At 59.5% G+C, this 16,370-nt stretch overlaps 3 protein-coding genes across 3 annotated transcripts; all 3 read right to left on the bottom strand.

Moving 5' to 3' along the window:
• Positions 1-987: 987 nt before the first annotated feature.
• LDBPK_240390 (hypothetical protein, conserved) lies at positions 988-2,865 on the bottom strand (the record flags this gene model as incomplete). The annotated part of the gene is made up of 1 exon (XM_003861081.1): positions 988-2,865. The coding sequence occupies one exon, from the start codon at positions 2,863-2,865 to the stop codon at positions 988-990; it is 1,878 nt and encodes a 625-aa protein (XP_003861129.1).
• Positions 2,866-5,248: 2,383 nt separating this feature from the next.
• LDBPK_240380 (ppg3-related protein-like protein) lies at positions 5,249-8,326 on the bottom strand (the record flags this gene model as incomplete). The annotated part of the gene is made up of 1 exon (XM_003861080.1): positions 5,249-8,326. The coding sequence occupies one exon, from the start codon at positions 8,324-8,326 to the stop codon at positions 5,249-5,251; it is 3,078 nt and encodes a 1,025-aa protein (XP_003861128.1).
• Positions 8,327-10,570: 2,244 nt separating this feature from the next.
• Positions 10,571-11,866, bottom strand: LDBPK_240370 (aspartate aminotransferase, putative; the record flags this gene model as incomplete). The annotated part of the gene is made up of 1 exon (XM_003861079.1): positions 10,571-11,866. The coding sequence occupies one exon, from the start codon at positions 11,864-11,866 to the stop codon at positions 10,571-10,573; it is 1,296 nt and encodes a 431-aa protein (XP_003861127.1).
• Positions 11,867-16,370: the final 4,504 nt, after the last annotated feature.

Here is a 16,370-nt window from a genome sequence, read left to right as displayed (position 1 = left end):
CAGGCGAGGAATGATACAAGGGCGTGGTGGAGGTGGGGCGTGGCACACAACGGAAGGAGCACACACGCAGGCGCACGCTTTCTCTACCGCACAGAGGGCTTAGGTAGGATGGGGTGGTGGTGCGGGAGAGAGATCAGCGACCGAAGACCGGCGTGGGGGCGCTTGTAAGCGTTTGTGCCGATGAAAGTGCGTGTGGCCACACGTAACACAGTACCGCAACTATCACCGCCGCGCACGCGCGTGTGATGGACAACAGTTGCGGGTGCGCATCAACGCGGAAGAGGTAAGGAGGTGCTCGTGTGCATATATATATGTATGCGTCGAATGGACGAGTTGCCGAGGGAGGATGGTGGGGGTGGGTAGGTGGGGAGAGGCGGAGACAGAGGAAGCAGGTCATTTGATGATCAGAGACCGCGGAGAGCGACGGCCCTCAATGAGGGGGCGCGTGCTGACGAAAGTTGAGAGAGGCGCACACACGCGCTGCACCTGGTCAGCAGACGGTTAAAATACCGCCTTCATCCTTCCATCTCTTCCACCGCCAACATGCGCACCCCTGCACTCGTTTCACTGGCCATGAAGTTACACTGAACGATGGGGAGGAGAGGCGGGGGCTCCCCCATGAGCACATCGGTGTCTGTCTGCGCAGCATAAGGAGACCCTCCTTCCTCAACGCCCCCCCACCCTTCCCCATGCAAAGGATGGGGTCCGTTAAACGAACAACGCCCTGTCCTCCACCGGCGCACGCATACATGCGCGGTATGGGAGCGAAGCACCATCTATTCGCTTGAGTCCACCCTTTCCTTGCCGTTATTTGATGAAGCAGCCCATCATCTGAGAAGTCGCCCACGCACTCAGCAGCTACAGTGCTGCCAAGACACACCTAAACAGGCATGCACACAGGCTACCTCACACCGCCACGTTATACGGCGCAGGATGAGAAGGCAGACGAGGTCTCTAACCTACCTTCCTCGCCCCTCGTCCTCCGCCTTAGCGGAGGTGTAGCACATCCATCCAGCTGATGCGGTGCTCGGCGAAGTCGGACATCAGCACCGATATGAGCACAAAGTGATCCTGGTAAGACCCCACCGGCAGCGACGCCAGAAACCAGTCCATCCACCGGCGGTAGTTCAAGTACAGGAAGAAACTCACGCGACCCAGCAGCTTCGCCACACGCGACGCCTCTGCGTTGATGGACGCGGGCAGCTCACCTGTGTAGTTGAGCCACTCCGGCTTCGGCTGGACGCTCTGCAGATCCTCATATGGCGGGGGCAGCACGAAGATGCGCGAGCGCGCCGGCACCGCGGTGCTGAAAGGCAGCGCTGATGGTGGGAGTTGTGGACCGCGAACGCCGTGGCATGGCAGCGGCAGCAGAGGTCTTTCAAACTGACAGCGAGATTGATGGAGCAGCTGCACTGCTTTTCGCAGCCCTTCCTGCGAGTCAGCCACGGCCTCACGGAAGGCCTTCATGTAGAGAAGCTTGACACGCTGCTGTTCCCACCTGCCAGCGATGACCGTCACGCCGTAGGGCCTACCGAGCCACCACCACCACCCCACCTCCCTCTCTGCGTCCATTGGCGCACTGGAGCTGCTGGAGCTGCGAGCGGCATAGCGGTGCACAAGTGTCAGTTCCACCAGCTGCTGAACTGCCCTCGCCACGTGCTGAGCACGCTTGTTGGCGTTCGCGTCGCTGATCATCACCATGCCAGGCACAGTCACGTGCACCGCTGTGGAAGTGTTGTTCACATGAAGCTCGAGCACCCGCGGCTGCTCCCACGGAGCGCTGGCCGCGTCCTTGGAGGCACCTCCATCCTCGTTCTTTTCGATTTTCAGATCATCGTCGCCATCGTCGGCGTCAGGCTTTGTCGCGTACACCGTCACGCGTGGTTGCTCAGGCGCCGCGTGGCCGTCGGCCGCAGCTCTCGTGGCACCGTTAACGTTGGTGGCGGAGCTGCTGCTCCGGTGCTGGGCATCCATGCGCCGCATCCACTCCGCACCCAGGATGAGCGAGGCTGGGCGTACATGGCCCGCGCTTGTCACTGCCAAGGAGTAGGCCGAGAGCAGCTGGCTGAGGGACGACTGCAGAGACGCCTGACCCGGCACCGGGCTTTGATGAGCATCCTGCCCTTGGCTCGCTCGTGAAGTCATCGAGGAGGCGGGGAAGGAGTTGAGCGGTCTCGTGCCCGCGCCGTGCACCCACGCTCCAAGAGTCTCATACGGTGCCATTGATTCGCGCAGCTGCAGTGCCGCGGTGACGAGCGGCAGAGGCCACCGCTCTAGCACAGAGTCCGGGAAGATCCTCTCGGCTGGGTTGGGCAGGAGCCGCAGAAACTGCAGTCCCACTGACGCCTCCGCTGCAGAACCGGAGAGCAGTAGCCACGGTGCGCCGCTGAGCAGAGCGTAACGGTACCCTTCCAGCAGCCGCTGCGCGTACACGGAGGAGACAGCGTCCTGGTCAGGGGTGAGCCACGTGCTCTCCACCACCACCGCTGCCATTGGAAGTGCATCGGAAAAGGTGTTGTCGGTGGCAGACGGTGCGGAGCTGGGGCGTGGCGCATCGTTTTGGCTAGCGGTCTCGGCAGCGGCGGCCCTCATCGGTGCAGTGTAGTTGGCGGCGAAGCGCTCAGCATTGATGGAGTAAAGTTGGAGAGGAGGGGTCCGCACGTGCCCGATGGCGGCATCATAGGCCAAACCTACGTCGCCGTACTGTTGCAGTACCTTAGTGTCGTGCACGAGGGCTGCTGTGAGTGGGACAGTATCGCTGCGCGTCATCCAGAAGCGGAAGCCTGCGTCGTGTGCAATGTAAAGGACCAAAATGCAGGTAAGCACCGTCACGTTCATAAGACTTACCCTTGATGCAGGGTCCATCCTCGCGACAGCAGGGGAGAGGGGAGGGGTTCTAACACTTGTGCTTATCTGTGTAATAGACTACAACACACGTGGCGGTGCCCTCGCTGCGATCGTTACGCGGCGATTCTCGAGTGTTCTTTGTTAATTCGCGGGCAACAGCTCCACACTGTGCCAAGGAGACTGAAGAGCAGCAGGTGCGCCCTTGATGGGAGGCCGGCAACCTGGAAGCAAGGGAAGTGGAGACGAAACGGAAAGGCGGGACGGAGAAAGGAGGGGCTGTCGACACGGTGGCGAAAAGAGGGAGAGAAGATGCATGCGCTCCCAGCAAAACCTCCCAAACGCGTGATGCGTTTTCGCGCGTGTGTGTGTGTGTGCGTCGAAGGTACAAGTGCACGTACACAATGGCCCCTTTTGGCCGCCCCAGCGCTTCCACCCCCCTCCTGAGACACGTCCCGTCGCTGCACAGTGTTGCGCAGCCTCGGGTGCTTCGTCTTTTGACGCTTCTCGCGTCCTGCGTTGGGTTTCTTGTCAACGTGTCTATTCGGCCATCTACTATGTGCTGCATCTCTCCCTCATCACTCCACCACCCATCACCGGCGTCGCGCGAGGCAGCAGTACACGCACACACACACGTGCTACAGCAGTGTGCGCCAGCTCAGTCACCGGAGCACGGCCCCTGCCTCAAGGCCTGCCCACCCCCATACCCGGTCCGCAGGCGGCCGCCTGCTATGTTCCTCGGGATGACACTCGGCCTCCCCACCAATGGGCGGTGAGGTCCAGGCGAGATACACTCGAGTCACGCACACACACTGCCCAACACACAGATGGCACCAGCGTGTGCGCTGTAGCAGGACGCTCCGACGCAGCACCGCCCCCTCCCCCCTCTACAGGGCCTGACCGCGCACATCAGCAGCGATACAACATCGCACTCACCTCCCCCTGCCCCGTAGGCGGATGAGGCTTTTGCCACCAGAAGTCGCTCAGCATCGGTAGGGGGCTTGCCTGGCTTCTCCGCAGACAGTGTGAGTGGGGCACTGGACACTGAGAATGCCACGCACTGAGATGTGTCCCCCACCACGAGGGGTTGTGTTCTTCGCTTTTCAAAGTTGCGCTCGCACGCTTCTCCACACGCAGGCCATGCAACAGCCGGGGCTTGAAAAGACGAGAAAGGCAACGGAAGAGAGGGACAGATGCCATGAGATGTAGACGTCTAACCGTGTGCAAGCGAGTTAGGCATCCACATAATTCGGAAGTCAGCAGCGTGTAATGCGCGGATGAGGCCCGTCGAAGAGCACAGCGAACTAACAAGCGGCATCAAAGAACCCTCTCCCTCCCCCTCCCTGGCCCGACGACGAAAAGGATCGGCGGAGAGAAGATCAAGCACCGAGACGATATTTCTAAGGATGGAAGAGGGGCGGGCGATGCTGTGCAGCTGATGAGCATCACACACATGCACACCTAGCCAGCGACACGCCACATCAGCATCTAAAGCAAGACAGGTTGACATGTGTAGACGCACCAACGGAAACGGTGCATAAATCCACAACCATGTGCATCTACACAGACACACGCATAGATACATAGGTGTGCATAGAGGAGGCGAGGAACGTGCGGTGATGCGCTGCATTCTTTATAGTCGAGCAACCGCCAAGCAGCGATAAGCGCGCGCACGAGGCCAGCAGAGAGAAGGCGAGCGACACAGACTCAAAAACAAGTAAACACACAGCAGCAACAGAAGAAAGTTTTTCACAGTTACGCACAGCCGCGATGGAGGCGGCAGAGGCTTTTCGTTCTCTCCCGTCTGGCCGCAAGAGCACCATCTCCCAGTAGTGCACGTCATTGAATCCACCCCCCCCCCTCTCCTCGACCCCCTCTCTTCTCGGTACAAGGAGACGAACATGCATATCCTTCTCCATCCACAGCCACAGTCACGCCGGCACCACCACATAGTCTAGGCACGTGAACGACCGCTGTAGGGGAAGGGGGATGCAGCACGCAGGTGCGGTAATCTATCATGCGAAACATGCACACACCAGCAGAAGATGCCCGCCGCTCATTCTGCTTCTCGCTGTGTATTGCGCGCGCCACCCCTCCCCTAGCCCAGCACCAACCACTCCGTCCTCCTCCAATCTAAGGTGTCACGCGCAAGTGGTTGCCATACGTCGTAGTGCGTTCGAGCGGTGTAAACCCTGGCCTGCTTCGAGTGATAGTGGAGCTGATCCACGTGCGAAAGGGCGGCGCCCGCTTCCTCGCTTGCTCTTTTCCGACAAGTTTGGCAGGCAAACGTATACGCTTACGCTGGCAACCCTCTCTGACGTCTTGCGCCCCCTCCCTCCCCCCGTCCTTCCCTCCTCCAGCGGCAGCAGCAGCAGCACCACCACCACCCGCATCTTCATTGGACTCACCACGTGGGAAGTTTCAGCTTGGCTGGCTTTGCACATGATGTTTTTGATGCCGCCTCCCCGAACCTGGAAGTGGAAGGGGCAGTGTTGGTGGTGGCAGAAACCGATCGCTTTTCTGCTGAAGGCTTCGTTGCCGCGGTGGAGGCCCTTGCCGTGCTCGAGCCGACCTTGGCGCGTGGTGCAGGAGCCGGGGTGGTCAAGGTGTTGTCGGAGCTGCTGCTGCTGTCTTCGGCTCCGTCGTCGTTGTCGTCCTCGTCAAAGGATGACCTCCGCATGTGAGTTGGCTTAGCGGAGGCGGCGCTTGTGCCCTTATTTTCGATCGTACGCGCGGAGGTGCTGAGGCCGCCGTATGTGGTCTTCACAGCTACAGATGAGAGCGACGACATGCTGACGTTGGCAGACGACGCGTCATTGTCACTCCCTGCCTTTGCGCGTCGCTTCTTTGAGTTCTTGGACGCCGCGGCGGCCGAGGTGGTCGTCTTGCTGGACACGGCGGTCTTGGCAGGCGTACCGGCTGCTGCCAGCTTTGAGGTCGAAAGTCGGTGCGACGTATCGAAAGTGCTCTCTGGCACCGTTGCTGCTCCCGCTTCGCTCGAATCGTTGTCGGAGTCGTCAAAGGAGTTGTGCACTGCCTTCGGATGGGGCTGCTGCTTCGCCGTCGTCGCTGTGGGCTTGGCAGCCGCCCTCTGCGGCTTGGTGTGGCTGAGTACAGATACGGAGGAGGCCGAGGATGAGGACTCCGAGCTACTCGCCCTCTCCGCTGCGAAGACGCGCTTCAACGTTGCCACCTTCAGCGCGCGGGCAGCGGGAAGTACCTCGCTTTTACATGACGAGGACGACGAGCTGGAGACAACCGTTCGTGAGCTACACTTCTGACGCGTCGTCTCTAAGCGCTGTCTCGGGTCACGCACCCGCGACTGCGACTGCGCAGCAGAGCGTCGAGCCTTGTCTTTGCGTATCAGCGCCGCCCGAGGCGACTGTGCCGACGGCGACGTGCCGCCGCTCTCCAGCTGGCGCGGTGCGGCTCGACGGACGGACACAGCCGGGCTGCACGCGTGACTCGAGCTGCCGACGACTGTGAGCACTTCGACAACAGCAGACGCCACAGACGCCTCCTCAGAGCCACTGCGCTTGCCACTTGCCTCAAGCTTCTGGTCTTGAATCCGCAGCTTCCGTTCCGCGTTCGCCGGACTGCTTGATGCGGAGAGAGAGCTCATTGACAGGGATGCGCGCCTGACAAGCGGCCGGTAGTACGACGCCGGCAGGGCTCCGAGGCGCCGAGCCTCTTCTCGCAGTACGCCGATCGGCATCTTGATGGCAGCAACTCGTCGAGGCTTCATCTGCGGTGAGAAAGAGGAGCTTTCAGGCGCATCATGTGACGACCTTCGCAGCTTCGCGGAAGAAGGCACATACGGCGCAGCGTACGCCTCGTACCTCCGCGTGCTGATGGCGCTACCCATCCCGCTACCCGCGCCCGGGCCGCTGCTGACGACTCGTTGCCTCTGCCCTCGTGCAGCCCGCAGTTCGTCCCGCAGGCTCATTATCGTCTCCTGCAGGTGCTTGGCCTCATCCTTCTTCTCCTGATACAGCGCCGCCCAGGTAAGCGCGCTTTGCTTGGCACTGATGAGGCGCACAATGTCGCCCTCATACTGCGCCAACGCCGCCTTCCGGCCGGCCTCGGCGCAGTAGAGATCCGTCATGGCAGCGTGATGGCGGCACACGCGGGAGACAAGGCGAACAAGGTGCGACGAGTCCGCGTCCTTGAGCGCCGGTGGCGACGGCGATGGGGTGCTGGCCAAAGCACAGGCGGCAGATGATGCTGCGCCGACCGGCGAGGCTGCCGCACCACCGCACGGGGCGAGCAGAGACTCTAGCAATTCGTGCAGCCGTCGCTGCTGGGGTGCCGCCGCATCCTTTGCGGCATTGTCGCCCTCGCCGTGCGGCGTGCTACCGCTTGCGGACATTATCATCTGCACCTTGCTTGGCATCTCTGACACGAGCTGCGCGAGCCGGCCGTACTCGTCCTGCAGGAGAGACCGTAAAGTGGTGGATAAGGAGCGGGCGAGCTCGTCCTCGCCCTTCTTTTCTTTGAACAGCTGCTGTTGGTGTTGAGATGTCGCGGCGGTGACGCTGCTCTGCGACTGCGCTAGCATGGTCTCTGCAAGCTTCAGCTCGTATTTGAGAACGGAGATTTGGGTGTTGAGCTCCAGTGCCCGGTTACTCTCCTCTTGTGTCTTCTGGAACGCCACCGTACGCATAAAGCTGTAGCTCAGCATCTGCCGCGTGGCGCTCTCGTCCGAGATTAGGCTCCCTCTTGTGATCTGCTCCTGCAGCTGAACCGCCATCGCATCCTTCGCAGCCGACATCAAGACAATGCAGCGATCCTTGTCAGAGATCTCCATCATCAGCGTCTGCACCTCTTCCTCGAGACGCGCAATATACCGCTCTGCCTCTAACTCGGCTGCGCTGATGGCACCCGTCGCATCGGTGCCGCCGTTCGGCAGCGCACAGCGGCCCATCACCTCCTGAGTGTGGCGGTGGGGTGTGCTGAGAAACAACGACCCGCCCATCGCGACAGAGCGGCGGCCATCCTTGGCCATTCCGTCCACGGCACCGCAGAGCGAGTCTGCGAGGCCGCCGTGCGAGTACGAAGATGCCGCATCGCTGGGTGGCATATCCAGAGTGCGGCTCGCGGGCGTCACCTGCGGTAAGCTGATGACGTTACAGCCCACCTCGTCGCATACAGCGGCCGCTGGGAAAAGATGGTTGTAGTGTCCTTGCGTGAGCAACAGCCCTTCTAACTCTTCCAGGCGGCTGTGCTGACCCGGAGGGGGGACAGGGTACGGCAACGGCGACCAAGGCAGCGGCGCGTGGCTGCTGCGGTGGCCCAGCGCAGCCCGGCCGATGCTTTGCGGGTCGACGTGGCCTCCATCGTCCATGTGAGAGTGGTACTCCACTCCGCTACCGTGTGCGTCAGCACCACGCCGCTGCGTTTGTTCACGCCAGCGGTCGAAAGAAGAAGAGGCCTGCGCGTGCTTTCTCTTGGCCCGTCTGCCGCGATCCTGGTCTTTCAGCATCGCGCTCCGCCGCCACGGAGAAAGCGCACAGCAGCAACAGCAAGAAATGAGCAGACGATGCGCCAGATGCCAAGTATTTCGCAAGCAGCCACGAGGCAGGGAGTCAGAGTCGGAGATCAAAGTATGGCCACCACGCTCTTGGGCGGGGCGAGGGCGGGAGGAGAGATGCCGTCCCTCTATACTGTACCGCACTCAGGAGAGAGAGCGGATAACGTCTGCACCAGACTCGCTGTCTCTTCCCCTGGGCCTCAACGCCTCCTCGTGGCACCTTGCGTTAAGCTGCCGTGCCGGTTAAGTTCGAGCGATTCAGCCCTCGCTGCAGATGCTGGTGCCGGTCGAAGGCGTGTGTGTGTGCGTGTGCGTGTGCGCACGTTTGAACATTGAGGGAAAGGATAGAGGTGGCCAGGAAAGAGAGAGAGAAAGCGATGGTGGACACCTCATCATGTGTGACACAAACACACGGGCGACTTCTTCAGTGTCTTTATGGGGGAAGGCCTATACAGACGCCACGCACGCACAAGTGCACGGCGGACCTCTGAACAACGCCCCACGCCGTATGGGAGATGCCACGAGCAAATCGAAAAGGGCCGCCTGACATAGTGCGCACGGGCGTGCGATGACGTGAGAGGGGGTGAGGAGACCTGCCCCTTTTCCTTTCTCTCGTTCTCCTCACCTCTCGTGTTTTGAGGCGGTTCGCACACACACGGATGGGCACGCCGTGCAGCAACGACTTTGTGTTGACGCTCTTCTACGCCTGCTCTGTCGTTTTCCCTCTCCTGCCCTCTCTGGTTTTTGCAGTCGTGGAACACTTGCAGTCATCAACGACCCATTTCCCCCTCCCATTCTCATGGATGGCAGCACGGTGCGAGCCGTGGGGTGGGTTTCAGGGGCGTGGATGTCAACGCCAGAAAAAGCATGCTCTCCCTCCTTCTCCTCTGCACCCACACCGACGCCGACACAACTGAGCAAGTAACCAAAGGGAGGGCCGTGTGTGTACGTATGTGTGTGTGCGTGTGCGTGGCATGGCATGCCATGTGCTCAGTCAACGGAGCTCGAGGCTTACGAAAGGAAGGGAGGCGGAGGAGGGTGGTCGCACTTGACGCCTCGCCTCCTAGAACCGCCACAAAACAAGAGATCATCATGAGCTGCCACCGTCACCCGCTGCGCGCCTCACGTGCATCAATTACGAGGGCACACATACACACAGATATACACAAAAAGCATCAGCCATCGAAACCGCGAAAGCCTCTTCGCAGTTGCCGGGTGAGTTTACGTGGCGTAGGGGGAGGGGAGGCAAGGAGTCAATGACTTTGTGTCCACGAGCACGAACAGCGGTAAGTCCACACCTGCGCGACGCCGACGCCCATGCACCGGGTTTGTTGGGCACTCGCTCCTTCTCCGTCCGCCTGCAGGAGAGTGAGGTGGGGCGTGGGGCGAGGGAGGGCGCCATTGCCGCGGCACGTGGGAAGGCGCCGCTGCGATTCGTGCATGCGCATGCGTGCCTTCATCTGCATTCCGGCACCGCAGCGGTGTAGCGCACCGTACACGGGCGCTCCACGGCTCAGCGGCGCTTCGTTTTCTTTCCTTCCGGAGGAAGGATCGGCCGGGTTCGCAGTCGACGCCCCCCTTTCTTGCCGACGCACAGGAGCACTCACATGCCTCAGTGTACGGCAAATGGCGCGCACGCAGACATGTTCGCCGCCGCCCCCAGGTGTTGGGGGGGATAGGGTGGTCTTGCGGTCTCACCGCACCGCATCCGTGCAACTCGTTCCGGTCGGCGGTACGAAGTTTGTTCGTGTTTAGCCGCTTTTGAGCCCTTCCGCTCCCTTTCCTCGCTTGTGTGCTCCTTCGGCTGCTACGTCGGCGCCGTCTCCCTCTCCGTCTCCCGCTCCCCCGTTCTCAGCACTTTGCGTGTGCGCGTCTGCCAAAACCTGCAAGTGTGCGTCTCCTCATGTGCGGCACCGTACGACTCGGCGGCTGGAGACGCCCAGGAGCGGGTCGCGGACGATGAAGGAAGGAAGGGCGCACACGGAGGGATGGGGCAAGGGTGAGCTGAACCGCTCAACAGAACTATTGCGACGCATTTTGCGCTCGCAGTCCGATGCCGCGGCCATGCACAGAGAGCGCGTGTGCTGATCTTCGCTGCAGCAGTGAGCCATGGAGAGAATGCATGCGCAGCGACGCAGCCTGCTGCTGGCACGGAAGGGGGCCACATCAGTCACGCGCTCCGCACCTGCTCATCGTCTACCGGGACACATCGTGGATGGACTGAGCGACGTAGGCCACATTTTCGGAGCTCAGTCCAGAAAACGCGATGCGACCGTTGCGCGTCAGGTAGACGCTGTACTTCTGCTGCAGCGCCATCACCTGATCCTCCGTCAGCCCCGTCAGCGACATCATACCCACACCTTTCTCGAGGTACTCCCAGTCGCGCGTCGAGCCACAGGCGCGCAGCTGGGCGACAAGACGGTGCCGAACATCCTGCAGTCGGCTAGACATCTGGTTCAGCTCCGACTTCCACAGCTCGCGCAGCTGCGGTGTCCGCAAAATCTCGTCCGCGATGCGAGCACCGAAGATGGGAGGGTTGCTGTACGTGGCGCGAATCGTCGACTGCAGCTGCGACAGGACATTCACTTTCTCCTTCTGCGTGGTGCAGCGGATGTGCAGGGCGCCAGTGCGATGCCCGTAGAGACCGAAGCTCTTCGCCAACGACTGGGCCACCAGGTACGTGGGGACCTCTTGCTGATTCAACGCGCGCAGGACGTAGGCATCGCGCTCGATGTCGCCCGTCGCAAAACCCTGGTATGCCATGTCAACGAACGGAATGAGATCGCTTCGGCAGATGACGTCTACAATCTGCTGCCATTCCTCTGGCGTAGGATCGCACCCAGTCGGGTTGTGCGCACAGGCGTGCAGCAAGATGACGGAGCCGGCGGGCAGCTGGCGCAGATAGTTGAGCATGGCATCGATGTTCAAGCGATGCGTACTCAGATTGTAGTACGGGTAATAGCTAGCCTCAACGTTCACATGCTGCAGGATATTCAGGTGATTCGGGTAGGAGGGGCTCGGGATGTGCAGCGTCGCGGTGCCGGAGCCACCAGAGGAGCGCTGCAGTAGCTGCACGCCAAGATGCAGGGCACCGGTGCCACTAAGAGTCTGTGCCGAGGCGATGCGGTCGCCTTGAACGTCCAGCATTGGCTTTCCAAAGCATAGCCGCTGCACGCTATTCACGAAGGATGGCAGACCCGCAATGGGCGCGTAGTCCATCTGCGTGTCGCGCTCCACAATGTGCGACATTGCCTTGCGCACGGACTCCAGCACAAAGGGCTTGTTCTGCTCATCACGGTAGACTCCGACGCAAAGGTTTACCTTGTTTGGACACATGTCTTTGGCGAAGTCCGCAGCAATGCCCATGATGGCATCCGGAGGCGCGCGCGGCACGGCCGAGAAGTAGCTCGTCGACCCTACACGGCGGCAGCTGATCGGCGCCAGGCCAGCACTGCAGGCCACGACGGCGGACGAGCATACGTGGCGAAGCATATGTGTGCAAAAAGTGTATTGATTGCGCGTATGTGCCCGATGTAGAGGCCTTTAGGCGTGTGCGGGCTGAGACTTGGTGTGTGTGTGTATGGGTGTATGGGTGCACCTAAAGAACGAGGCAAGGAAGCAGGAGGAAGGGCGGTGTGTGTGTGTGTGTGTGTTGGGCATGGGGAGGGGGCCGAGAGGGGAGACACAAATCCCCACTAAAGGGCAACACGCACGTACGCACGGACGCAGGAAACAGCAGAGATGAAACCATGCGCGACAGCGAAACTGGAAAGAGCTTCGACAGGACGAAGCAAGAGTGACACTGAGTGGCGCGCCGGCAGCAGCAGCGAAGGAGGAAGTTAGGGGCACGAGTTGAATGGGAGGTTCGCAGGGAGAGAGGGAGAGACAGACAGGCGGGCAGCGTGGCGCAGGCGATGCGTGTATCTGCGGCTTCTTGATTGTGGCAACAGAGGAGGGATGGCTGGCAAGGACGAGAAGGCCAACGCTACCCGACGAGGGGGGGGTTGAAGTGGCGGCGCACGACCTTATCGAGAGAGAATAGGGAAAAGGGAGTGGGGTGGGGGGGGGCGCAGCGGACGCGAGGTGCGGCAGAGGAGCGACAGCCAAAGTTCTATTTGCCATGAGAACACGCCAACCGGCAACAGAGGCGCAGTTGTGACGACGAGTCGAGGAGGAGGGGGAGGGATGACACGTTTCGCGTGAAACAGCGAAAAAGGAATGGGAGAGGGACAAGAACGCAAGAACGGAGCTGAAAGAGACGGCAGTCGTGTGTGTGTGTGTGTGTGTGTGGTGCTTCCTTTCTTGCCATGCATTCTCCGCGGCGCTACTCTGCGCCAGGAGACCACACGGCAACAGGGAAGTACGAACATGGAAGTATTGAAGACGATAAAAAAAAAAACGGCCGCGAGTGTCCGCATCCTTGTTATTTTTTTGCTTGGTGCTTGCCGCGGAGGTTCTGCGCGGGCTCTTGCGTGAATTTTATCGTCGTCGCTTACGTCGGTGTTGAGTGTGCAACGCGCAGTGATGATGGAGACATTTTCAGACCCTTCTCTGTTAGTTTCGTCTGCACCGCCACGTTTCGGGGAGTTAGGAGACACTGCATTCGCCTGTGACGGGATGGTTCGTCTGTGTCGGCCCGAGTGCTCCTGCCGCACACCGTCGACGAAGCGTGAGGGTATGTATTGATATGGAGGAGTGTATACACGGGAGAGAGCCGAGGAGAGGGGAAGGAGGGCAGGAGGGGGAGCGGCACTATGTGAAGGTGCGAGAAGGCCGATGCGTTCTATGAATCCAGCGTGTTTGTGTGTCTGGGGGCGGCAAGGCGGAAATGAGAAGAGCATGGGTGTCAACGCGGCTAAGTAAAGAGATGGTGAAGGGATGAGGAGAGCGTGATGGGCTCCTTGCTGGCGGTCCCGGCGGGCCCCGTGCGCTTTTCAGTATTACGCCATATTTAGGCGCACATATTCCGCCGCGTCTTTACTACCCTCGCGGGTCTCATTGATCCTTCCGGTATAGTTTTGGCCAGGTCTGTAAACGCATCCTACTAGCGGCGACAGGAGTAAAGCTGCCGGGACGCTGGTCAAGCATAGCTTCAAGATCTTGTTTTTCTGAGAGCACGCGCAGCCATTACGTTGCTTGAAAGACGGGCCGTGAAACATTTGTTGCACCGTCGCGAGTGTGCGTACACATATTAGTGGGAGTCCTCTTGTTGCGCAGTCCGTATAGACAGTGCCATCCGCTCCAAACCACCGAGGGGAGAGAGGTGAGTTGTCGGTATGCATGCTGCCTAACAAAAAAAAAGAAAAAGAAGGTAGAACGGACAAGCCGCATCGTGGCACGTGAACTGCGGCGCAGTGCAGAGGAAGATACAAATGACACTCAAAGAGAATGAAGCTACACTGAATGATAAAGAATCAATGAGAAGGTAGCATACAACGTGAACCACACGACGGAGGGTGAAGGACTTTACGGAAGCGTGTGGGCGTCACCAGGTCAACGCATAACACTCACCTACAAATGCCGTGCCGCGTCGTGCAAGGACAACACAAGGAATCAACAAGAGAACTCGTCTTTGCGCATGATCATCACTCAGCTCCCTGCGACTGAAGAAACAACGACAAGATAAGAGGATGAGTATGTGTCTGCGTATTGGAGGTGGGGGAGGAACACGGGATGCATTAGCAGGACCGTTCCATCTTATTGGGCGTATTCGAGATAAAGATACGTAGAGAAGCGGGGAAAAAAAGAATGGGGGGAGGGTGGGACGAGAAAAGGCTAAGAATAACACTCACCACATACAGACACACACACACACACACATATATATATATAATATACAAAGGAACACTTATACAGAAACTACATGTGCGTATACATATATATATGCATATATATATTTTTATATACGGCAAAGGGGGCGTTGTACATGTACATATATATCGATATGTACATATTCAATGGAAACTGCTGTGGCGTGCGATTAGTACTGAGAGGGACAACAACGCCTCACCGCTTTCGCCGAGCATTTATTGCCTGCGCAAAGGCGCACATGGAGGGAGGCAGGGGGTACCAAATCCTATCCCTTTGCCTTCATACGGCCCCCGCGCACACAAGCCTGAGCGGCCCTTGGCCCGGCCTCGACGTCCTCCCTTGATGTACGCGCACGTCTTCATGTTCCGCTTTGACGAATCCCTGCGCAAAGCCGATTTTCACGCGTCGCGGCACGCTCTAGACTCGCAGGAGATGTGTGGCATGTCAGGGTATCCTGCGTTGAGCTACTGCCCATTGCTTTGCCGCTCACCGTTTAGGCAGATGTGTAGAGTCACCCAAAGCCGATACATATACATATATATATATATATACGTGTGCGCGAGGGCGTGAGAACATGTGGGAAGAAGGTGAGCTGGCGCCACCAGCAGCCACGGACACACTCATATACACAGAACACATGTCTGCGTCGGATCACGCAATCCGTACTCAGCATGACCGATGAGCACGCATACACACACACACACACACACACACACACGGCAAGTGTTTGTGCCGGAACTGCTGTCCGTAGAAGATAAGAGACAAAAACCAATCAAACACGTTCGCTGAAAACACCAATAGTAGTGCAGCACTCCGACAGCGACAAGCTCGATGGTCGCTGTGTATAGATACCAATGTGACGCCGGAGCAGTGAGAGTTTGAGAGTGCCGAGTGCAGTTGTACCGATGGGGAGTGGAGGAAACCGTCCATGGCGAACCTGCCTCAGAAAACAACAAGATGAAGAACCTCTTCTAGCACCTCTACTCGTCTTCCCTTAATACTTAACGCGGCGCATTGCCCTCTTCACGCACGCATAGACTGACAGCACAGGCCGCGCATCGAGAGCGCGCAACAGAGGGCACGTTGTCTGTCGACCTACGCTGAAATTGTCAAGCGACTTCCGCTTGCTCTCTCCTGCACTCCTGTTTGACACGATTTGCCTCCCCTCGAGGAGACGCGCGCGGTACGCCGGGGCCTCTTCCGCCGCCGCCGCCGCCGCCGCCCCTGTTGCCTGTATGCACACAGGAGAGAGAGACGAGAGGCAGGGGAGGCGAGCTGCATGGAGTTCACTCGCTGAAAAAAAAACACAAAGAAATAAATGATGGAAGGGAAGGTAAACGACAGGGAAGGGAATGTGGGTCATGCAGCGGACGCGCCCGCGAAGCACACCGGCAAGAAAAAAGACAAGGTGAAACACTTAAACATAAGAAGGGGTAGAAGAAACACCAAGCCAAGAGAGAACAAGAAAGCAAGCAAGCAAGCAGGCAGGCATATATCGCTGCACCACGGAAACACCTCTCCAAATCGACAAGGAAACTGTGCGGCCCCCTCCCCATGCAGATGCGGGGTGAGGAGGGGGGTCCAACGACAACCCTGACGCAGGGAGCGAAAATCCGTGTCCAGGCACTGTGCCTTTCAGTACCCTCTTACAGTATCACCTTCCACCTACCAAGAACGCACAGTTGCCCTGCAGGACGCTGCGCAGACACGCCTGTACACACGCAACCCGCAGCCGCACTCACCCTCCGTAACAGGTGCGCAGCAAACGCCTGTCGCAGGTTTCGGTTTGTGAGCCTACTTTGGCTCTTCTTCAACGCAACCATTCCGCCACGGTGCCTGAAGCTACACTCCAGCAATGCCAGCCCTCCACCGAACAGCCCTGCCACAGGCCCTACCACCCATCACCGGCGTCGCGCGAGGCAGCAGTACACACACACACACGTGCTACAGCAATGTGCGCCAGCTCAGTCACCGGAGCACGGCCCCTGCCTCAAGGCCTGCCCACCCCCATACCCGGTCCGCAGGCGGCCGCCTGCTATGTTCCTCGGGATGACACTCGGCCTCCCCACCAATGGGCGGTGAGGTCCAGGCGAGATAGGCTCGAGTCACGCACACGCACTGCCCAACACACAGATGGCACCAGCGTGTGCGCTGTAGCAGGACGCTCCGACGCAGCACCGCCCCC

This window comes from Leishmania donovani, chromosome 24 (assembly GCF_000227135.1).
Source record: "Leishmania donovani BPK282A1 complete genome, chromosome 24".
In the NCBI taxonomy this organism is placed as follows: Eukaryota; Euglenozoa; class Kinetoplastea; order Trypanosomatida; family Trypanosomatidae; genus Leishmania; species Leishmania donovani.
This window is presented reverse-complemented; position numbering and strand designations above follow the sequence as displayed.